This window comes from Branchiostoma floridae, chromosome 4 (assembly GCF_000003815.2).
Source record: "Branchiostoma floridae strain S238N-H82 chromosome 4, Bfl_VNyyK, whole genome shotgun sequence".
Lineage (NCBI taxonomy): Eukaryota > Metazoa > Chordata > Leptocardii > Amphioxiformes > Branchiostomatidae > Branchiostoma > Branchiostoma floridae.
This window is the reverse complement of record NC_049982.1, coordinates 5,301,507-5,318,874: the sequence shown is the minus strand read 5'-3', so window position 1 is coordinate 5,318,874 and position 17,368 is coordinate 5,301,507. Positions and strand designations below refer to the sequence as shown.

Below are 17,368 nucleotides of genomic sequence, written 5' to 3'. Positions count from 1 at the left end.
GTAATGACTTCTAACCTCCGCTCCCATCCTCGCCTTTTTTATTTTTTTATGGGCTTATATTTTCTTTGCATCGGCTAATATTTTTAGTAACGGACGAATGATTGCAATTTGACACATCGCAGAGCCTCCCCAATGTATATTGTACTTTGTATTGGCATATTGCATATTACATATTGTGCATGTGAATGTTGCATATTTAATATTGAATAGGCCGCGGGCGAGGCTCTGTGTACAATGATGACTTAGCACCAAATTACAACAAACGTCCATGGTTGCACGCAAACGTTGAGCCGCGAAAGTAACTTGGAAATGTATCTTGAGGCCCATGCTACCAGCTGCAGAAACAAACGAACATTCGGCTTTGGCTGTCGTCCAACAGGTCCAGATGCAGCACTTCATTCAGCAGACCGAGGGGGAGGGGGGCACGAGTCACCTTGCGGATGGTTTCCACGCCGCCTGCCAGCTGCGGGAAGAGAATCCAGAGGCCTTCCGACTCCTCAACACCTTCAAGGTCACTTATCTCCATAGGAGGCGGAAAGACAGGTCCCACTTCAGAAACAGATGCCGCATCATCAGGTATTGCTTTGTTTATACATCATTGACATGCAAATTCCATTTTCTACCTTATTTATTTTATTTATTGTTATGAGTTTGCTTGTATTACTAGAAGCTCATCTGTGTTGTAATCACCGATACTTTCTTTACTGAACTTAATTCATTGTGTGATGTCTGTTACTAGTAGCTGAGTGTTCCATGTTGTTGAATCCAGCACAGATGATGAGGGTGAGGTAAAGCGCGTCGAATACTTGACGATGTTTCGTGAGTCCGCCATGGACCTGCCCCTGGACCAGATCAGGCCGTTCTACCGAGCCATGAAGGCCTTCAATGCCATCTTGTACCGCCAGGAGAACCTTGTGCAGCTTAAAATGAAGCCAGGTGAGACAACAAGAGGAGCTACGTGAGAGGTCTGCTAGGTTACACTGGCACGTCATGATGTATAGCCCTAAAATAGAGGTGACGGAATGTATGGGTGTCGGGACATAGGGCTGTTCCCCTCTATTTCGTGTAAAGTCAGGAGCGAATCTCACATCGAACCGTGTAAAATAGAAAGCCTGACAAAGACGCCTGAAAACACGTCAACAAACTGCCGGAGCTGAACCTTTGCCTATAATTGGAGAGTAGCTATGCGTAGGAGAATGTACCATTCCCTGTAGTTTGTCCTTGAGGGAGAGATGTTCCCCCTGGCCCTGGACAACAGGCGGGTTCTGCACGGCCGCTCGGCCTTCAGCGCGGTTATTATAAACTCATCTTGTCTGTTATCTGTGTCATTTCTATCAGTTTTCTAGCGACAAGTGGAGTCTGGTAGAGGCTAAGAGAATGCTCCGTTGTTTGTCCTTGCAGGAGAGATGTTCGCCCTGGACAACAGACGGGTCCTGCACGGCCGATCGGCCTTCAGCGCGACTGGTGGCACCAGGCACCTGCAGGGAGGGTTCCTGGACTGGGACGAGGTCTACTCGCGCATGCGCGTGCTGCAGGCAGAGCTGGGCATCCTGGAGTAATCACAACTAGTCGCTAGGGGGCCCAAAATCAAAAGCTTGTTCAGAATACGAGATATCAGACCCGGAAGTTCCGCTGCAGTGCCAAAGAAAGCTGCTAGGAGACCGCTACTAGGGGCACAAAATCTATTTATTTCCAGTTTTTGTCACACACTACCAAATTACACCAAGTATGAAACCGAGTTATCCAGCCGTTTTTGAGTTATCTTGTTGACGAACACACAGACAAACACTTAGTGAAAAATACAGTTCCAAGTATATATTAACGCTGAGGCCAAGTATATACGGTGAAATTAATGAAATAACGTCGGTCATAAGTTTGCAATTAGAAGTACATGTACATGCAACGTTAGTTAACTATCACATTATTATCAATGAGACGTTATAAAGGCCTACATTAGTATAGCAGCATAACGTTATAGATAAGGCCACGATGATTCTATCTAGTATGGATGACACGGGCGCGCGCATCATTTTTGTCCGTTTCCAAAAGAAAAAAAAAAGGTTTTACGTCATATTGTAAATCGTACAAAGCAGCTGTGAAATGAGCAATTGTTTGCGGTAAATTGAAAAAAAAAAACGACAACAGATTCATTCCAATGTCGTATAACACACACAAAAAAAATCAAAGTCGAAGAAGATGTGGATGAAAAGAACAAGAATCTATTATTCGGCATGCCACACTCTGTGTCATATATATTCATTGACCACTTAACATTAAATTTCATAGTGAAGTTAACGTTAACTTATTATTGCTTTTCACTCTTGCATCAGTTTTGGAGTTCCAAATGATGGCATCCACATAGAATTATAAATGTTTGGCGCTGCACTAAACAAACGGGGTCTTAATATTATGTTAGACGATAATGTTACTAGTATAAGACAACCGTAACTGAGAAGCACGGGAAACATGAACATGTGGGTGCAAATGATCGAGTTTGTGGTTCTTTATTTAGTAGTTACTAGCACCAGATAACCTCGTTTTTGACACTCTCCGCCGGTGGAAAAACCCAACCTTCTTGAGAAAATGATCATCGTTAATAAGATAGAAAGCCAGACAAAAACACCTAAAATACGTCATTGAAACTGACATTCAGACAAACAACTGATGTAAACGTATCACCTATTACGCCAAACGTGACTTTACCTTGAGTTTGCCACCAAGAGAAGGTCAAGATGTGTATTGATTACGTCATGCTTTACCTCAGACCTCGTTCCCAGTATTCCGTGCAACCAAAACAAGTATGGCGGCGAAATCGCCGATTTGCCGGGCTGTGCTGAGGATGAATAAATCTTTTACTGAGGGTTGATCGGTCAGGAAATTTCCGACAAGCCTTTCTAAAGCTACAGGGTAGGTTATACTTCCAATCGAAGTTGCAGGATTCCACATGGCACGTGAATTTAGTCAGATTCTGAGGCGAGGTTCAAAATATCGTTTGATTTGAGAGGCCGCCATCATGACGGAATCGAACGTGTCGCAGCGAGCGGCGCACCGCTTCCCCGATCACAGCGCCTCTCTGCTGCGGCGGCTACACGAGCTCCGCCGCCGAGACATCCTCTGTGACGTCACGGTCAACGTGGAGGGGAAAAACTTCAGGTATTCGTCCGATCTTTCCCTTTCCGTCTTGTGTTTTCGAATGAATGAATGACAGGTAAACACAACCCCAGAGGGGCGGGGTCATTGACCTACTAATAGGGCATTTAATCCGAACATAACAATGAGGTAAAGACGCGGGTTACAGACAGGTGAGCTAGGGTCACACCTTTGTCCGGGTGGGATGCCTTTGATCCACAGGTGCACTGTGATTTTCTCAATTGTGTAAGGATATTTTCCAAGGCCTGTGATATGAAAACGAGTGGTAATAGAAGCCCCCCCCCCCCAAATTGTTTCGATTCATGACAATGTAACGTTAAGCGGTCGGTCCCAATGACCTTAATGGTCTGAAATCTTTCCAAAGGCACACAGTTACGGTAATTCGGCTAATGGCGTACAGGTGAGGGAGGGTGCATATGGTCAGGAGTTGGTTACACCCTTCTGTTTGGACCTTTAGATTTAAGATGTGGGAACATAGATAGTTTTAGATAGTTTTATTGCACAACAATTGTACGGGGTACAAAGTATGGCATCTACATAACTACTGTTCTATAATTTAACGCTTATCTAACTAATACAGAAGTTGTAGTATGGGATAAGTTTCTTACAGATATTGGAGGCTTTTACAATCATCAAACCTTCTTTGATATATTTTCCTATATCTGCCATGCAGGGATTGTCACATGTCATGATGTATTTGAATTTGCACTTCAGGTCCATTGAGGTAAATCCTTGTGTATAAGGTGACAGCTTTGTGTACAGAGAATTTAAAAAGAGGCATCAGAGCACAGGGCTTTGACATTGTCCCCATAACAGAATGTCACGCATTTGGTAACTTTTTTTTTATGTCATGATCATTCTGTTTTGTTCTTTCCCTGTGAGATCCTATTTATCTTGGAAGCGTAGTCACCATAATAATTATGTCTTTGCGAACTTGTAAAGAATCCAAATGAAGTTGACGATGTAATATGGTGAAATATGTCTGATTAAGTTGATACATACATGTATTACTGGGAATGTCAGATATTATAAACTTGTGAGTGAATGAGTGTCAGTGAGTGAGTATAGGCTTTTGGGTCAAATGTTGCAATGACGACAATATCTATAGTAAGTGGATCTTAAACTAGAAATACCATATGATTGTTCTATTGCAAGGTTATTCCAGCCCAACCTGAAAGGGATTGTTAACTCAAGTAAAGAGACTTTTGGGTTCAACTGTTTAGAATTTTAATTCAAGCATGGCTACCAAAACAAAACATGATGAGGTCTGGGAATATTGGTATGGCAGAGTTTAAAGAGAGAAATTGAATTTAACCCTTCCTTAAGCAGCATGGGAAAAAAGTAGGCATTGAAGTCTAATCAATTGTAATATCTTTTTCTTTCCATGCTAGATGTCACAAAGCCATCTTGGCAGTCTGCAGCGGGTATTTCCGCAGTTTGTTTGCTGCCAACAACAAGAACGCAAGCATCTCATTACCCGGTGTGAACGCCAACATCGTGGAGGACATCTTAGACTACATGTACACCGGAGAGCTGCAACTGGAAACGCAGCACATGACAGCCTACCTGGACGTAGCACGCTACCTTGAGATTCCAGCCATCGTGGAGTTGTGTGATGCGGTCTACAAGAAGTTCACTGTCAGCCAGGGTAGCCATGCTTCCCCAGAGGATGCCATGATGCGCTCCTCAGCTGATCGTAACCTGTTCACTGCATTCGGTGCCAAAGCTCCCATGTGGAAGAGCGAGCAGGAAAGAAGCTATAAAAAAGACAAGGAAGATTTCACGTGGAACTTCGTCAACACCTCAGAGGGTCAGATTGCCATACTTAAGGATGCTGAAGAAGGAGATCATGCTAAGAAAATTGATGACAAGCAGTCTAGCACTAACGTCTTAAGACCAGAAGAAAACAGCGGTCTGATCATGCATTGCCAGGACTCACCACAAGAAGGCAGCAGTTTTGATTCGGTCACCAAAACAGATTCTAAGGACCCTTCACAAGGTAAACCAGGGAAACGAAAGTTCAAGCTGCAGGAACTGAAAGTAAAACTAGTACCTCTTTACAGTGTCAGGAAAAAGAAGACACAGGAAAATGGGGAAGAGAGAGAGGAAGACCAAGGAAAGGAACTGGGAAGTAGCAGTGCATCTTGCTCTCTGGAGACTGTAGAAATCTCAAAATGGGTCGACCCTGAAAATGTGCATGACGAACAGAAAGGGGATTTTTGGAGCAGGGTTGAGAACCAAAGTGATGACGAAAGATCGAAAAGGCAAGCAGATGACCAGTGTGCATTAGACAGTGTTGGGGAGCATTCTACGTCAGAGGACTCATCCCGGGACCAAGACTTTGCTGGTGGGGAAGCTGATTGTAAACCAAGGCTGCTGAAGATTGACGTAGCCTCCTTAACTGGAGGAGGAAAAAGGAGAATCAAGAAAGAACCGAGTACCACCATGACCTTCCTGTCGAGTCCCGGTGGCCAGTTTGATGGCAATGCCAGCGCGAGCTCTAGCAGCAACAGCTCTCCAGAACCAACGATTTCTGATCCGCTCGGCAAGAGACGCACATGCAGGATATGTCTCATCACCCTGCGCGATCAGGTAAATCTTGAATGCTTCATTCTTAATTTTAAGTCTGAATTTGTATGATTATCTGGTTTGCATTTGTATGTACAGTCAAATCTGCCCAAGAAGACCACCCTGGGGACCAATAAATTTTGGTCTTTTGGTCAACAGGTGGCCACTATAGACAGGATTATAAATTAAAGCTTGTGTCAATGGGAAATGCATGTATCATCTAAGGGACCACCAATTTAATTTCTTGGTTCACGGATTTTTTCATGAAAAATATGGAGCGAGAGGGCGAAATAAAAATAAAAATTGTAAAATGGTTGGGGTAAAGGTAACGACTAATCCAAAACATAAAGAAAAAAAGTTTTCAGCTTGAAAAAAGTACAAAAACACTATTATTGTACAGTAACAGCACCTGTACCCACACTTTAAGGAGCTTATAATATAAAGGCCAATTTGCTACACCAGAAAGTTGGTGAATGGCTTCATTAATGGTGAAAATTTGCTGAGTGGTAACTTTTATTTTTATTTTTTTTCCAAAAAACAGGAGCGAGCAAATCCGTGAACCAAGAAATTGAATTGGTGTGGCCTAAGGGACCACCAAAAAGTGGTCACATGGGACAGTTAGTCCTTATCTAGAGGAGGTCACTTGTACATGTTTGACTGTAATTTGTGTCATATGATGATATGCTTGTGTGTTTGATGCATTTTTAAATAGTGTCCTTTTACTGATGAGCCCTGGAATATTATAAAGGGCATCTCAATTTTAATTGAGTTAAAACTCTTGGATAAACTAAACTTAACCTAACCGACACTAAAATTGATTTGGACTTACCCCAAATTTTCAGCCAACTCCTTTAGCCTTGTTCACGGAATGGACCCTCTGCTGCACTCATGTGTCTCAGACATCACGTCACGTCATTCGAAGCTACAGTAGACGGGTCCATTCTGTGAACAAGGCTGACGGAGTTGGCTGAAAATTTGGGGTAGGTCCCAATCAATTTTAGTGTTGGTTAGGTTAAGTTTAGTTTAGCCATAATACCAACTCAGATGAACTTTCATGCTATGAGATAAAACTCAATAAACTCAAACCCAGGAGGAGAAATCCCTGCACTTCCACACGTCCACTTTGACCGCTTCACAGTGCCCGTACTGTAACAACTGTAATTTGTGTCGTATACTTCTACTTGTACTTATGTGTGAATCTGTTTCATGCATTGGTAAATTGTATATGTCCTTATACTGAGCCCTGGAAGAGTAGACCTACTATATAGGGGGTAATCAATAAAGGACATCTCAATTTTAATTGTGTTAAAACTCAATAATCTCAAACCCAGGAGGAGAAATCCTTGCACCTCCACACCGTGCACTTCAACCGCTTCACCAACAAGTGGCAGTGCCCGTACTGTGAGAACAGCTACACCGCCAGCAACAACCTGCAGAAGCACTGCATCAAGGAGCACGGCCTGCCCGCCAGCGCACCGAAGGGCGAGCGCTGCCGCTGTCTCATCTGTCACGCACGGTTGGTCAAAGGTTTATTCACAAGCACAATAAATACAATGACATTGTCCACACAAAAAATCAGTACAATACAATGTTAGAACGTTGCCACATTGCAGCTGTAGGCTGAATTGCATGGCCATATATAGCGCATGATACTGGTTTAAAAATCACAATGCTCTGTCTTAATAAAAACTTATTATCTAAAATGACTGTAAAATAAATAACATATACATGACTATAGTATTGCATTCTTAGGATGACCGACTATGGAGTCTTTCAAAAGTTGGATGAGGTAATGGTTTTGGTGTCTACTGGCTACTGGTCGACATCTATTGTTCTGTTTTGTCTGGTCACCCTGGTGTTAACTTGATCTGAGTTGTGGTGTCTGTGCAGGTCAGAGTTAATTATGTTCATGGCCAACTTGTCCCCTAGGTTTGACAGCCAGGAAGAGAAGACCAGACATCTCCATGCCGAACACTACAACCAGCAGGTCCAGAAGTGGGAGTGTCCCTTCTGCAGCCACTCCTACACTGCCAACAACAACCTGAAGAAGCACTGCAACAAGGTGTTTGTTTCTTTGAACCTTTGTTTATTCATGAACTGTAGCTCTATTATATACGTTGTCTAACCCTTGCCTCTTTCTTCATGACCTCAAGCCTTTCATTGAGGTCATAAGGGAAGAGGCAAGGGTCAGACAACGTATATAATATTATTAATAGAGATACAGTTTACACCACTTGAAGTCCTAATGAGTCTGATTAGTCTATATAGTACTCAATTTTTACATACATGGTACAAAATACATACTAGTAGGATCTGCTACAATATTTGAGTCCGTTCATTTTTGTCATTTCCGTTACTTTAACTTAAGATTCTCTTAAAGGAAGCCAGTAGACGATGGCTCTTCTGAAGGTTTCTCGGCGGGGTTTTGGGACAGCAAGTTAATTGCTTGTGCTTTGCCTGGTTGTTTTTGTGATTTGGTCTTGGCAGTAGACAAACATCTGGCGCATGTAGGGTGGGAGTTTGTTGTTCAGAGCTTTGTAGATGAGTACAGTAGGAGCCGCTTAAATGCACACCCCATTTGCCAGTGCATTTCGTTTGATTATCCAAATGGTGCAACAAAGTTATTAAGCTGGACCGCACCACCACAGGGTTTTGGGATTTTGTGCAATTAACAGAAGTGTGCGATTATCCGTTGTGCAATTAACTGGCTTCTACTGTACGGCGTTGTAGCATTGATGTGTTGTCTTAATGCCAAGGTGCACTACAAGCTCTGCCTGGTGGAGTGCCCTGTCTGCGGGAAGGAGCTGAAGGACAAGCAGCGTCTCAAGGAGCACATGTACTCCCACACGGGGGAGAAGCCCTACGTCTGCACCACCTGCAGCAAGAGGTTCACCTGCCATACAGGTGAGACTTTTAGCTAGGCATGCATCCAGTGCATCTTTGCACTTAAAAGAATAAGACATTGATGCACTAGACACCCTTACACTGGGGAGCAGATGCTCTGACTAGCATGAAATTCTGATTGACCAGGAATGTCCCTAGGACACTTGTGGTCACAGTCTTCAACTGCCATACAGGTGAGTGGTCTTCGTGTTGAGATCACCTGCTGACGTAGCGCACACTGGCAGCCGCTCCAGACCCTTTTGATTTAGCCCCACCTGTTGTAAGCTCCTCACAATTCAGACCTTGTGTGTGAAGAGAGAGTATTCGGCCCACCCAATAACAGTAACAGGAGTGGAATAAGCTGTTTCAAAGATCCAACTGCCCATGTGCAGGCCAAATGAAGGTGAAGGCCCCTGATGAGTAAACAGTTCTTGTCTCAATCATGCTTTATACATAGCAGATGTGTATGGCTTCTGTTGCTCCATTTGGAAAAACAATGCATAGTCAAGTTTTCCTTATGCATCAGGGGCCTTGGCATTTGACCTCCACATGGATAGTTTCATTTATTTAGAGGTAAAGGAAAGTTTGAAGAGAAGAATGGAAGGTAAGAAGGAATACTTTGTAGTAGGATGATAAAATTGGGCAAGGAAGAATGGCACCCAGTCTAACAGTCACGACAGTTTGCTGATTGTTTAATCATCATCATAATCATCAATCAAATTGTAGCTAGTTAGCCATAGAGGCATCAGAAAAAGTCCTCCATGAAAAAGTTTTCTAGTCAGTTGAAGAAAAAAATCAGCAAAACTTTCATGTCTAATTGCAGTTTTTTCATGCCCTGACTGTAGGTCTGAAGCGTCACCTCCTGCTGCACACGGGCGAGCGGCCGTTCCACTGCAGCATCTGCGACAACAGCTTCCGGCAGAAGCGCCACCTGAAGGAGCACATGCTGCGCCACTCCGACGCCAAGCCCTACCGCTGCGAGACCTGCGGGCAGCAGTTCCGCCACAGCACCGCCTACCGCAACCACCGCTACCAGCACACCAACCACCGCCCCTGGCTCTGCAAGCTGTGCGGCGCAGGATTCATCAAGAAGATCAACATCAGGAGACACCTCGCCACCAAGCACGGCATCGCGGACAGTGAGGACAAAGGGCAGGGGTCAGATGGCACAGGTCAAGTGGGGTCAGATGGCACAGGTCAACTTGGATCTGAGGTTATAGGTCAAGTGGTGTCAGAAAGCATGGGTCAAGTTGGAGCTGAGGTTATAGGTCAAGTAGGGTCAGAGGGCACGGGTCAAGCTGGATCTGAGGGCATAGGTCAAGGGGGGTCAGAGCAACCACCCAGCAACGGAGTAGGTGTGTTGGGAATGGGAGGGGGAGAGTTGTCTGGGCTGGACCCAGGTGGGGTTGCCATGGTAACCAAAGGCAGGGTTGCCATGGAAATCCCAGGTGAGACAATAGAGCAGGTAGGACATGTGGATGGAGAGGGAGGAATCGCTCTACCTGGGGGTCAGGAGAACAAGAGCATGTTGGCTGTGGAGAACATGTTTGAGTCCATCAATCCCTGGGGAAAGTAATCAAACTTGGGTCATGATAGGGCTTAGGATAGAGGGCTGTATTTGCTGACCAAGTCATACATGTTGTTATTGTTGCCATGTACTATTATGTTTGTAAGTAGTTTTACAAGTTACAAAACTTCTACTGACAAAAGAATTCTTATTGCTAAAAAAGTTACTGCAAAATAATCTACATTTTGTTAGATTTGTTATCTGAGTGTTTAGAGTGTCTGACTGTTTATTGTAACCATCATATTTCAGACCATTTAAAGGAAAACGGTACCAGAAATTTTGGGTATCAAAATCTGTCACTAAGTTAAAACAGATAAAATGCCCTGTTAAAACAATTTTAAAGTGAAAGTGATGTCTAAGTGCAGAAAGGCCAATGTGCAATGTTGGGTGTTAAGGACACCTCTTCTCCGAGACAGATACGTGTTAAGACGTTATACGAAGATTACCATGAGAAAATATTTTATGTAACTTCTCTTTTCATGGTTCATTCCATTATTTTTTTTACAAATGACTAAAAGTTGTTTTATAGTCAAAGTTTTGAGTGCCAATATTGTATCATCTTGACAAGAATATCCTTTAAAACCATCTTCTCAAGATTTTACCAGGTGAAAAATAATTTTAAGAAATCAAAAGACAATTTTACTATGCCAGTGTTAAGTTTAAGAAAGTTTGACCAAGTCTATATTTCTTTACAAATAGTTGTTGTTTATTAATAAGTATATTTAGATGTCCATTTATATGTATATGTATTTATTCATTGTAAAAAAAAAATCAAAAAGAGATTAGAAATTAATGTTGAAATTGAACAAAATTTAAAAAGAGATTAAATATAGATGTTAAAATTGAATATTGCATAGATTTCATATAGCTGCTTCAGTAGTGATGTTTAAAGTTGAATCTGTTAAACTGCAGAGAATACAGAATCTGATGGACCTCACACGATTGTTGTGTGGATCTGAGTATTTCTGCATGTGTTGTTGCCATTTTGATTCAGCTGATATTTGGAAGGTGCAAAATGGGAGTTGATGATAGAGTTTCCATACCATCTACTCCCTTATTCTCTAGTTCAATACTTATACTCGCCGCTGTGTAAAACGGTGTGTTCAAAAGTTGCATAGGGCAGCACACACCACAGGTATGCACGATTTAAATGAGTACATTTTACTGGGCGACGTTGCATATTAGGTTGAAGATCTCTTTAGAGACATTTTCCAGAGATACATGTGTATATCACATGGCAAAATTATATTGTTACAATGTTGTTCTCAATCACCTCCACTCTTCTATGTTCATGTTTACAGTGGCAAATTTCTGCTGGTCTACTTTTCATGAGCATTGAAGTCTGTGTGATGATAGCCAAAAGATCAAATCATCTTAAACGTAGATGAGTAATATGCTCACATACATAGAATTGCACACAAATTGTTGAGCTAGTGTTTACTTCTCATTCATACTGCATAACTATGTGTACTTTTGAACACATTTCCCTTACCCATTTGCAATAACTTGGGGCTGAGGAATACATCTTCTTTTGCATTCAGAGAAAAAAGGGCACATACATGAACATGTTTACTTAAAATTATCATTACGTAAGGTTAGCTTTTTTGTTGCATTAACTTTATTCTAGTCATGTCACAACTTTGTAAAGTGCTGTAAATGTGCCAAATTTTTTGTGCTTTTCTATTCATATAGCACAAATATAGCTTGTTTGTTACCTTACTGAAATATTTTAGCTGGATCCAGCAAATTGATGTGTTCTAAAAGTTTGTGTTATCTACCAGTAATGGTGCTACATATTATTCTTGAGTTTGTATACTGTCAGCATCAGCATCATCCGTCCGCTGTTGTATGTTGTGCTCAAACGTTTGCAGTCAAGTATACTTTTGTCTCCTCACCTAATTGCCGAGGCCTGTAAAGTTGTCAGCCACACATGACAGTTACTAAAGGGCACACATATATATTTTATCATATCAGATTTGTTCTAGTGCTATAGTGTAAATGCCGAAATGTTGTAAAATCTCAAGGCAGTATTATAAAGTGCAAAGCAATGCAAGGTAGTTCCAATGCGAAATCAGGGTAATGTGTTTTGCTCGAATCACATGCTTGTACTGCAAAGACAACTCACTCCTCATTGTAACGTACATGCCTAGCCAGGATAAACCATGAATGTCGATATAGCTGGTATATATATTAACACGCCTTTGGCGTAACACACCAGCCAATGTTTGAAAATAAGACACAAAGCTTATAGATATATGCTGACACCAAAGAGCTTATAAGCTGATTGAAAAAAAATTACATGCGCCACGAAAAAAAGTTCAGGTCACTGATAAAGGCTGATAATCTAAAACTAAAAGTGATAGGAGTTACTGAATGTCAACAATAGCCTGCACATTTTACTGTCCGTTTAGTCTGTATGCTAAGATAAGGATGTCGGATGCTTGGGCCCTTTACCAACCTCGCTTGTAGCTGATCAGGCCAACTCAGCCCCCAAACCCTGGTCAACTCTACCCAGTACCCAAATACAGAAGGCTCAGGGCGTTGGGCAGAGTTGTCCAAGGTGTTGTGCCAAGTTGACTGAGCTGAGTTGGTAAAGATGTCCAGCTCTATATATAATAAAGTTGTTGACATTTTCCAATTGGAAAATTAATTATGTAGGTGTTTAGTTGCAAACACTTTCCAGTTATGATGTTGTTTTGGCTCTTTAGCACTACTGGATACTTGAAAGTGCCAAGTTGTTATTTATAGAAGCACTAGAAAATTAAGTTCAAGAGTCACACAATAAATGTTTCATGCATTCCTCATATTGCCTTTCTTGTTTTCCTTGGATATATGGATGTTGGCAAATCCTGAAATTTTTTTTCAGCTTCTGTTGATATTTAAAAGTACACTACTGTTAGATACTGTACACAGTTTCCTCAATGAAGAGTAGACATCCAGGTAATAAGATATTCCAAATAGCAATTACTCAAGCAACTGGATATGACTTTAGAAGTGGCCAGTTCATGCCTGCAGCTGAAGGCTAGTTACAAATACATGCTAGAAGCTCAGGAGACATACAGCCGATGATTAGACAGTAACTTCTGTCTGGCTGTAGCTGAAGACAGAAGGGCCTGGAGACAACTCTCCATCTTCATGGCTACCTTGTCTCCCCAACGACCTGGAGGTCAAGGGACTAGGTAGGTAGGTAGGTAACCGATGTCGAAACAAGAGACTACTCAAAATACTTGGGTGTGACTACATATACTGTCTACAATAGTACTAACAAAAAGATGACAGACAAATCACACATAAAATTTCCATCATTTTATTTGTCTTCCAGCTTCATACAAAATCAGTCTATGGTAGGGTAGGGTTCGCCTCCATTCGTCAGTGCAGGGTGACTGTACAGATTATCTACATTGTTTACAAAAATAGACTCTCAAACCTAACAACACGTGTCTAGTAGTAACTATTGCAGATGAAACTGTCTGAACTATGAGATATACTTACAATCATGTATCACTTTTTGTCCCTAGTGCAAGTAAGCATCTCTTATTATGTCCATAATGTTCCCACTATGCATTACTTGTAACCTTCAAAGCTCCATATGATTGTGTGGTCAAAAGTGTTAGCCTGAGTACCATCCGTATTCTACCGGGGCTCCTTATACTCGCTACCCCTAAAAATTTTTTTTAGGGAAGTGAGTGTAAGGAGCCCTGGTAGAAATAGGATGGTACCCAGGCTACAAAAGTGTGTCTTAAGTAGTGTAAAAAAGTGCAAGTAGTTTGAGCCCACAGAAAATGTTTGTCAAGCCGAGGTGCCAGCCTTTTAGCTTTTCTCTCTCAGTCGTAAGTCATCTTCCAAAGGGAAGCTACCAAGCTAGAGAGTGGAGAAGAGTTAAAAAGGCTGGCACCCAATGTTTGTCCTCAAATAGGACCCAAAACAAGCTGCTGAATGTTCTTTTGGGCACATGAACAGAATGCTCAATCTGGCCTCTACTTGGACACAAAGTACAGGCACTGTATTCCACTGCCACAGCCACCATCCTTGACAAAATGTGGCACAGCATCAGACAGCAGAGCCATCTAATCACCAAGTTGATTTTGGGACCAAAAACAAAATTCAACGAATCAACTTCCCCTGATTTCTGTCTGCCAACCAAGAAGTTTGAGAAAGCCAACATCTTTCCACCCATCTGCTTGGAGATTACAGCCACAGACTATTTCTCCCAGCAGCGCTTAGAATAGAAGATCTGTGGTACAGGAAATCCAACATAGTTCGTGCACATCTAGCGGAAATCTAATGTTAACACATGTTGTAGATACATTGTATTTCTAAATTCTCTTTGTAAAAGAGATAGCTGATGTCTATTTACAGGACCACATTCCCATCTCCCATAGGAGTCCTACCTAATATGGTCATTTATCTCTTGAATTACCTTATATAGCATGCAGAAATCAGATTGGTCCCCTTGTCGTGATCTTTTCAGTTTGGCCTTGAACTATGACTTTGCAAGGCGTCTTTTTATCTTTTCATGAAAGCAGCTTGATTTCTAAGACTTGTATTGTTGATCCCAGCTTGTCTTACTATTTTTCCATAAATGCTTACTGCAAGAACAAAATGGTTATTGAGTGGAAGCATTTCTTTCCATCTTTCTTGGCCCTTGACTCAAGATACTTTTTCGTCTTAAGATTTTGTCATCATCAAAATTCATCACTGGAGCTGATACTAGTTTAACCGATTGCTGCTTTAGACTAGTCCAATCTCAAGAAAATGATAGTATGAACAAGAGGGCATGGTACGTGCCATTTCAAAATAAGGGGTGGTCACATCACTTGCACAGCAAAGAGCAAAAGTCAAAATTTAGCCAACAGGCAAACTTTGCAAATTTTTAAGGGGAGCAAACATTGTTCTCTGACACACAAAACATACCAGGAGAAAGTGGTTTTCAAAACAATTCAGTAACCCAGAATACACTAGACATCAAAGTCCTGACACTTGTACAAAATAAACAATGGAAGACAATTACAACAACTAATTCTATCAAAAATTGTAACTTTCGACAAAGAACACTACACAACCTAGTATATATATAATTCACAAAATTTGGCACCTCTATAATAACTACTCAAAAGTTTCTCTATATTTTACAATCTATAGTACTTTCTTATAAAGACACATCCCCGTTTAAAGAGCTTTTTTTGTACAATAATCTGAAAGCAACTGTTACCGACATCATCTTGAATCGAAGAATCTGAAAGTAGGGATGATGAATCTAAATTAGAAAGCTACCAAGTTAACAATTTGAAATGTTGATACATTTTCTGATTTTTTAGTCCAAACAAATATTTCCAAGTTTCAGACTGGATTTGGTGCTATCTTGGTCTGTGCATCACCAATTACTTTTAACTGACGTATGTCAATATGACAAAAAAAGGGAGAAAACAAAGTTGTGTCTTCACTTGAAAGTACATATAGTGAGAATACTGTTACAATATCTATCTGACAACAAAACGATCTTTGGCACAGAATTAAGTACACGCCTCAAATGCGGTGACAAAGAAAAAAACTATTTACAAAGTCAATGCCTACAGAGATGGAACTGAAATGAGCCTGATTGTCATATGAGAAGCCCGGGATAGGCAAACAGCAGACTGAAATGAGCCAGATATTTCTCAATGTTCAAACATGGGCTTTTCTCAATACTGTATCTTAAAAGTACCTGGCACTTTGTCCATACAAAACTATTGTAACATCACTGCCTGGTTTATTTGTGATGACCAACTCAACTTAACAAAACTGAATTTGGAGATTTTCTTTCCACATTTTGCAACATTCTGCCCATGAATTGTTCACATTTTCCCAAATCCTAATATTATTGATCATATCCACTGAAACACAGACCTCTATTGCTATTGAGTGCATTTAACATTCTATAGACCAAGAAGTTTTGTCGTGATCTAAGTCTTAGTTTCTCATTATTTACAGAGTTGAAAAACAGCAGCTTGCATTGCAGCATTAGCCTTGTTTAACAGGAACGGCCTTTGTCAATCATAACACTCTTCCTAAGATGACAACTAATTCCAGAGCACTGAATGTCATCTGCTCACATTTTGAACTTGACCTTTACCATCTAATGACATCTATATGTATGACATTGTGTTAATAAGCTCTAGGGGGTGTGCCTGCATTTTTATGACCTCTGGCTAGCCACTGTTCCTAAGAAATTCTAAATATCCTTGGACTGTGACCCGTAATGCATTTCAGTGCCAATTTTTTGGGGAAATCACTTTAGACAGTGTTATTAATACACTGGGCATGTTAGCCTCCAAAGAGCTTGTCATACAGTTTGTGTTTCAGAATTGCAATATTCATCACTTTGCTTGCTTAATATGATGTTTTTAAATTCCAAAATGTCTTCTGTTCCAAAACACAAAAAAACACATCAGAAAATAGAATGTAGCCAAAAATTCTGGTGGTGAGACCAATCTTTGAGTCAGAGAACACATTTTGTATTTAAACAACTCATCATGAAAATTTTATACTAACATGTAACGTCAATTCACCTTTATCCATAGGGTAACTTATGTCCGCTTTGTTTAAAAAAAAAACCAGGTTATTTCTGGATATCATGTCGATGAACGGTGGTTTAAAACTGGAACATTTTGATATCCGTTTTTTTTTTCAAACAACGGATGTGGGTTACCCGCGAAAAAAGGACTTGAGTTACAGTGTAGGCTAAACAATGGCTCCTTCTAAGTGGCCTGATTTCGTGGCAGGAGAAACAAGGCTGGGTGACATCAGCAGGCAGAAGCAGTGGTCCAGCACTGGATGGGGATGATGAGGGGCGTGGCTAGGTTACTATGGAAACGGCCGGCCTCCCGGCCATCACCATCATCACCTGTCGTTGGCCACGTATTTGTTGGCGGAGAAGCCGTACTTTCGTTGCAAGTCTTTTTGGAATTCATCCTTTAGCACCTTCAGACACCTGAAAATGGAAATGAAGTTTTTTCAGATACACAGATACGGAATGTGCAGAGGCTGCCCAAGAGGGAGATGGGAAGATCAGGTCTTCAACACATTCCACGGGCTGGGTGTCTCCAGATCCAATTGGTCTATGCCCAGTGCAGAACAACATGGTGAGAACTGTCTGAACTGTCTGTAGCCACCACGCATCAACTTATGATGCAAGCAAACATTTGCTTGATTGATATGTAT

The 17,368-nt window shown here is 41.4% G+C and overlaps 4 protein-coding genes across 4 annotated transcripts in view; 3 read left to right on the top strand and 1 right to left on the bottom strand.

Moving 5' to 3' along the window:
- Positions 1-778, top strand: part of LOC118413080 (gamma-butyrobetaine dioxygenase-like) — a 3,720-nt gene extending 2,942 nt beyond the window's left edge. Inside the window, exons 5-6 of the mRNA XM_035816226.1 lie at positions 380-511; positions 770-778. Coding sequence (XP_035672119.1) covers positions 380-511; positions 770-778 — 141 coding nt within the window. The remainder of the gene's footprint in view (positions 1-379; positions 512-769) is intronic.
- Positions 779-824: 46 nt separating this feature from the next.
- Positions 825-1,584, top strand: LOC118412828 (gamma-butyrobetaine dioxygenase-like). The gene is made up of 2 exons (XM_035815867.1): positions 825-936; positions 1,402-1,584. Exons 1-2 carry the CDS (start codon positions 831-833, stop codon positions 1,557-1,559), a joined length of 264 nt encoding a protein of 87 aa, XP_035671760.1. The 5' UTR covers positions 825-830; the 3' UTR covers positions 1,560-1,584.
- A 3,871-nt stretch (positions 1,585-5,455) lies between these two features.
- Positions 5,456-10,969, top strand: LOC118414394 (zinc finger protein 16-like; the record flags this gene model as incomplete). Its single annotated transcript, XM_035818422.1, is given in 5 exon segments — positions 5,456-5,742; positions 7,050-7,234; positions 7,648-7,780; positions 8,475-8,622; positions 9,447-10,969. Coding segments are annotated over 5 exon segments (1,344 nt in total). The 3' UTR covers positions 10,178-10,969.
- Positions 10,970-13,459: 2,490 nt separating this feature from the next.
- The window catches only part of LOC118413281 (LARGE xylosyl- and glucuronyltransferase 1-like), a 145,918-nt gene continuing 142,009 nt past the window's right edge, over positions 13,460-17,368 (bottom strand). The window contains 1 exon segment of the mRNA XM_035816545.1: positions 13,460-17,138. Coding sequence (XP_035672438.1) covers positions 17,048-17,138 — 91 coding nt within the window. The 3' untranslated portion in view covers positions 13,460-17,047.

Excerpts from the sequence above, each read along its gene's own strand:
- LOC118412828 (XM_035815867.1), top strand. The coding sequence starts at position 831 with ATGGACCTGCCCCTGGACCAGATCAGGCCGTTCTACCGAGCCATGAAG. Across the intron at positions 937-1,401 it reads GCAGCTTAAAATGAAGCCAG|GAGAGATGTTCGCCCTGGAC; the intron begins GTGAGACAACAA and ends TTGTCCTTGCAG.